This window comes from Tupaia chinensis, unplaced genomic scaffold (genome assembly GCF_000334495.1).
Source record: "Tupaia chinensis unplaced genomic scaffold, TupChi_1.0 Scaffold000673_1, whole genome shotgun sequence".
NCBI lineage: Eukaryota > Metazoa > Chordata > Mammalia > Scandentia > Tupaiidae > Tupaia > Tupaia belangeri.
Window position 1 is genome coordinate 1,236,096 of NW_006160196.1, and position 4,521 is coordinate 1,240,616.

General features: G+C 50.6%; 1 protein-coding gene across 2 annotated transcripts in view; it reads right to left on the bottom strand.

Annotated features, from left to right (window-relative positions):
• RUVBL2 (RuvB like AAA ATPase 2) overlaps positions 1-4,521 on the bottom strand; it is a 34,534-nt gene that overhangs the window by 19,567 nt on the left and 10,446 nt on the right. For both annotated transcript variants that reach the window (XM_027776450.1, XM_014592303.2), the window contains exon 2: positions 2,724-2,778. In XM_027776450.1, the coding sequence (XP_027632251.1) occupies positions 2,724-2,778 (55 nt within the window). The remainder of the gene's footprint in view (positions 1-2,723; positions 2,779-4,521) is intronic.

A 4,521-nucleotide genomic window follows, 5' to 3' on the forward strand; every position in this document is an offset into this window, starting at 1 on the left:
TTTCCCTCTCACGGTCTCTCTTTGTCTCCCTTGGATGAGTGCATACACCATACAGCAAAAACCTATTAAAATAAATAAATAAAGAGGACCTTAACTGCCACAGCCTGGTGGTTAAGACGGCTGGATCTCACATGGCTGACCATGCCCTGGTGGACTGAAAACCGCACTGGGCATGTGTGTGCATGCATGCCCAGAATCACAACAGGATGGAGAGATGGAAGGGAAGAGATTGTGGTGTGGCCTGCCCCATTAGAGAGTGCTTTTGCCTTTTTCCTCTCCCTGTCTTTTCTGCCTCTGAGGAAGAGATTGTGGTGTGGCCTGCCCCATTAGGGAGTGCTTTTGCCTTTTCCTCTCCCTGTCTTTTCCGCCTCTTGTAAGTGCACACACTCTCTGGTACATTAAAAAGTTTTTTGGAGAGGTTTTTGCTATAGGACACACTTGCCAGAAAGACAGAGAGACAAAAAGCAAGAAATCATCCCCCAGGGGCGATGGCCACGTCGCAATCCCTTCTCCTCCATTCTCCTCTTGAGATCTTGGGCACGCACGCACATGTGCCCAGTGTGAATTTAAGCCACTGGGTCTGGGACTCGAACCACATGGGAGTCCAGTGACACAACCATTACACCAACTGCTGGTCCCCATTTAAAAAAAAATTTAATAATAAAAACAAAATGAAGAAGGGGCCAGCAGGTGGTGTGGTGGTCTCCCACATGGGATATGCTGGACTCCCACATGGCCAACAGCAGTTCAAGTTCTGAACCAGGAGGCTTGAAATTCATGCTGGGTGTGTGTGCGTGTGTGCCCAAGATCCCAGGAGGAGAGTGGAGGAAAAGGGATTGCGGTGTGATCATTTCTCCTGAGCAGTGATTTCTCACTTTCTTTATCACTGTCTCTCTCCTCTCCAGCAAGCTCATGTGCCCTATGACAAAAGCCTTAAAACAAACAAACAAACAAAAAAACTGGGGACCAGCAGTTAGTGTAATGGCTATGTCGCTGGACTACCATGTAATCGACCATGGTTTGTGTCCCGGACCCGGTGGCTTAAAACTCACGCCGGGCGCATGTGTGTGCATGCCCAAGATCCCAAGAGGAGAACGGAGAAGGGATTGCAGCGTGGCCATGTGTCTCTCTCTGTATGTCTGGTGAGCGCACGCGCCCTATAGCAAAAGCCTCTAAAACAAACAAACAAACAAACAAAAAAATCCTGAACTCCCTCATAGTCTACTGCGGTTCGAGTCCCAGACCCAGTGGCATAAAACTCACATCAGGTACATGTACATGTGTGCCCAAGATCCCGAGAGGAGAATGGAGAAGGGATTGCAGCATGGCCATCCCTCCAGGGGGTTATTTCTCACTTTCTGTCTCTCTATGTCTGTCTCTCTGGCGAGCTCACATGCCCTCTGACAAAAATCTCTCTCCCCCAAAAAAAAGTTAAATAGCACATGCACAATAAATTCTCTACATGAATTACCCCGTGAATCTTTCATAAACTGATAAAAACTATATATTTTTAAAAAATAATAATTTTACTTAACTTTAATTATTGATTGATTTTAATTGGACCAGAGAGGGACAGAACGAGGGGGAGGAGAGTGAGAAAGCAATCTGCCAGGTCCAGGACTCAAACTGCAGTCAGTCACGTGGGAGTTCAACACCCTTAACCACCATGCCACTGGCCAGCTCTCTAATAAAAACTGTATTAGTGCAGGGAACCAGCAGTTGGCGTAATGGCTATGTCGCTGGACTCCCACGTAGTCGACTGCGGTTCGTGTCCCAGACCCGGTGGCTTAAAACTCACGCCGGGCGCGTGTGCGTGCGTGTCCAAGATCCCGAGGAGAATGGAGGAGAAGGGATTGTGGCGTGACCATCCCCCCTGGGGGGTGATTTCTTGCTTTCTGTCTCTATGTCTCTCTCTGTCTGTCTGGCGAGCGCACACACCCTGTAGCAAAAACCTCTCCAAAAAAAAAAAAAAAGGAAAAAAAAAAAAACCAACTGTATTAGTGCAGTAAAGAAACTGAGACAGAAACTAGCCCCAGGCCACTCAGCTTGGAAGCACCTGCAGCTTAATCTAACAATGAGCTTCTAGGACCATGATTGAAGCTATAGCCCTTTGCTGCCTCTGAGAGGCGCTGACTGGATGAAGCCACTGAATGAATGCTTAAGTAAAGCCCCCAGCGAGAGCTGCACCCCGCAGGCCCCTCTCCACCTCCGCACGCTCCTGGGTCCTTGGCTCACTCACTTGCTGTATGAGTTGGGCCCAGGGCCTTGGCTGCTCTGGGCTGAAGATGGGACCAAGTTCCAATATGCAGCTGGTGGGGCTCCTACATGAGCCTGACTGGATGTAACACATGCGGTCAATGGTTATGTGCTCTGCCAGGTCCTTGCTGGGGACACAGCTAGAAACAAGCCAGAACTAGGCCTGTCCTCATGCCACGTGTGCTGGGTGTACAGGGCGTTCAGCTCAGGGCCGACTCCAGGAAGCACCCAGCAAACCCCGACTCATGACTTCTGGGCAGGCACCCTTGGGACCCCACGAGGACAGGCTAGCAGCAGCAAGGCCTGGGGCTGGGCCTACAGCGTGGTCCCCCACGTGCCACCGAGTCCCAGACGGGAGGAGGGGTGCGTAGCCCCATCTTTCTCCCACTGTGGGGGCCAGGACAGGTCTGCTCTGTCAGGACATGCAGCAGACAAGAGTTAGGCCCTAGTCCTGGGCCATCACTCACCAATGCGCTCGATCCTTGTCACATCGCGGATCTCTGGGACTTTGGTGGTGGCCGTCTGGGGATACAGAAAGAGGTGTCAGAAATCCTCATGGCCCTGGCTTTCATGGGTGCCTGCTCTGCCCCTCCACCCCCACTACTTCCCTCAAGAGTCCTTTCCATGACCCCTCACAGGCAGGCGATGGACTAAGCAGCAGACCGCCCCCCCTCACTGCCCTGACTAACGGCTGGCTGGCTTCACCACACTGAGTCCTGGGAAGACCAGGACCGTTTGTCTCACACACAGCCCTGTGCCTGGGGTCTAGCACGTCAATGCCCGAATTATATGATGAATAAATGAAGTCCTCCCATGCCCAGGAACTGAGCTCTGGGTGCTGTAAGAACTGGAAGCAATGCAGAGCAGGTATCTGGCTGGATGTGGTTCGGCCTCGTCTGAGTCCCCCATCTTTGTCCCTCTTGGCTCCAGCTCTGCCACCTGGCCTGCATGTGCTGACCCTTGGAACAACCCCCTCACTGAATTACATCAAGGGTCGTCCCCTGAGAGCGGCTCTCACTGATTACCACCCCTGCCAAGCCAGTTCTAAGGCTTCTGGACATTCGGAACAAGGACCTCCCTTCGGAGCCTGATCTCCCTGTGTAATCTCGCGTCTGCGAGGGAGACTAATGGTTCAGGGGTAACGGCTCCCGCGAAGTGACAGGCTCGTGAAGAGCAGGCCTGCGTCTCTCGTGCAGCTCGGAATTCCATGCTTATAGTTTGAATAAATGACATACTGAAGTGTTGAGCTGATGGACCTGTGTCTCAGTTCTCCATGAAGAGGAACCAACCACCAACCCTTCTCTCACATGCAGTGTGTGTGTAGACACTGCCTAGGCCCATTCAAGAACCCCCTGGATCCATACAGAACCTGTACATGAATGTTCCCAGCAGCCCCAGTCAGAGGATACAGAACCCAAACGTCCAACTGATGGATGAGCACAGTCTACCCATATGGTGGGCAAGCATCCAGCAGTAGAAAAGAATGACGCATTGGCCCAGGCTACATCATCCATGAGGTTTGAAACATTATGCTTGGGGCCAACTGGTGTCGTGGGACACCCACATGGCTGGCCAGGGTTCAAGTCCTAGACCTGGCAGCTTAAAAATCACACCAGGTGAGTGTGTGCATGCCCAAAATCGTGAGAGGAGAATAAAGACAGGACTGCAGTGTGGCCATCCCCCTGGGGGTTGACTTCATACTTTCCCCCTCTCTGTTTCTCCCCACAAGTGTATATGTCCTATGGCAAAAAAAAATTGAAAATAAAAAAAAAAAGAAGAAAATAGGGCCAGCAGGTGGCGTGGTGGTGTGGTGGTTAAGGACTCCCACATGGTCTATTGCGGCTGAGTCCTGGACATGGTGGCTTCTTTCTCACTTTCTCCCTTTCTCGTTCTCTCTCATTCTGTCCCTCTCCAGTCAGATTAAAATAAATAAAAATAAATAAAAAAAAACTTAGATAATAAAATAATTTTTTTAAAAAAGAAAACATTATGCTAAACAAATGAAGTCGCTCACAAACAACTACATACTGTGACTCCATTTATATGAAACATCCCAAGCAGGCAAGGCAGAGCAGAGGTAGGTTGCTGGTTGCCTAAGGCCAGGGACAGGAGGTTTGGGATATGGGAAGATTGGAGGATGACGAGTAAGAGGTGTGAGTTTCTGTTGGGGAAGATGACAATGTTCTAAAGTCGATGGTGGTGATGGTTGCACAGTCCTGTGAGTGTGGGAGAAGCCATGAATTGTATGCTTTACCTGGGGGGACT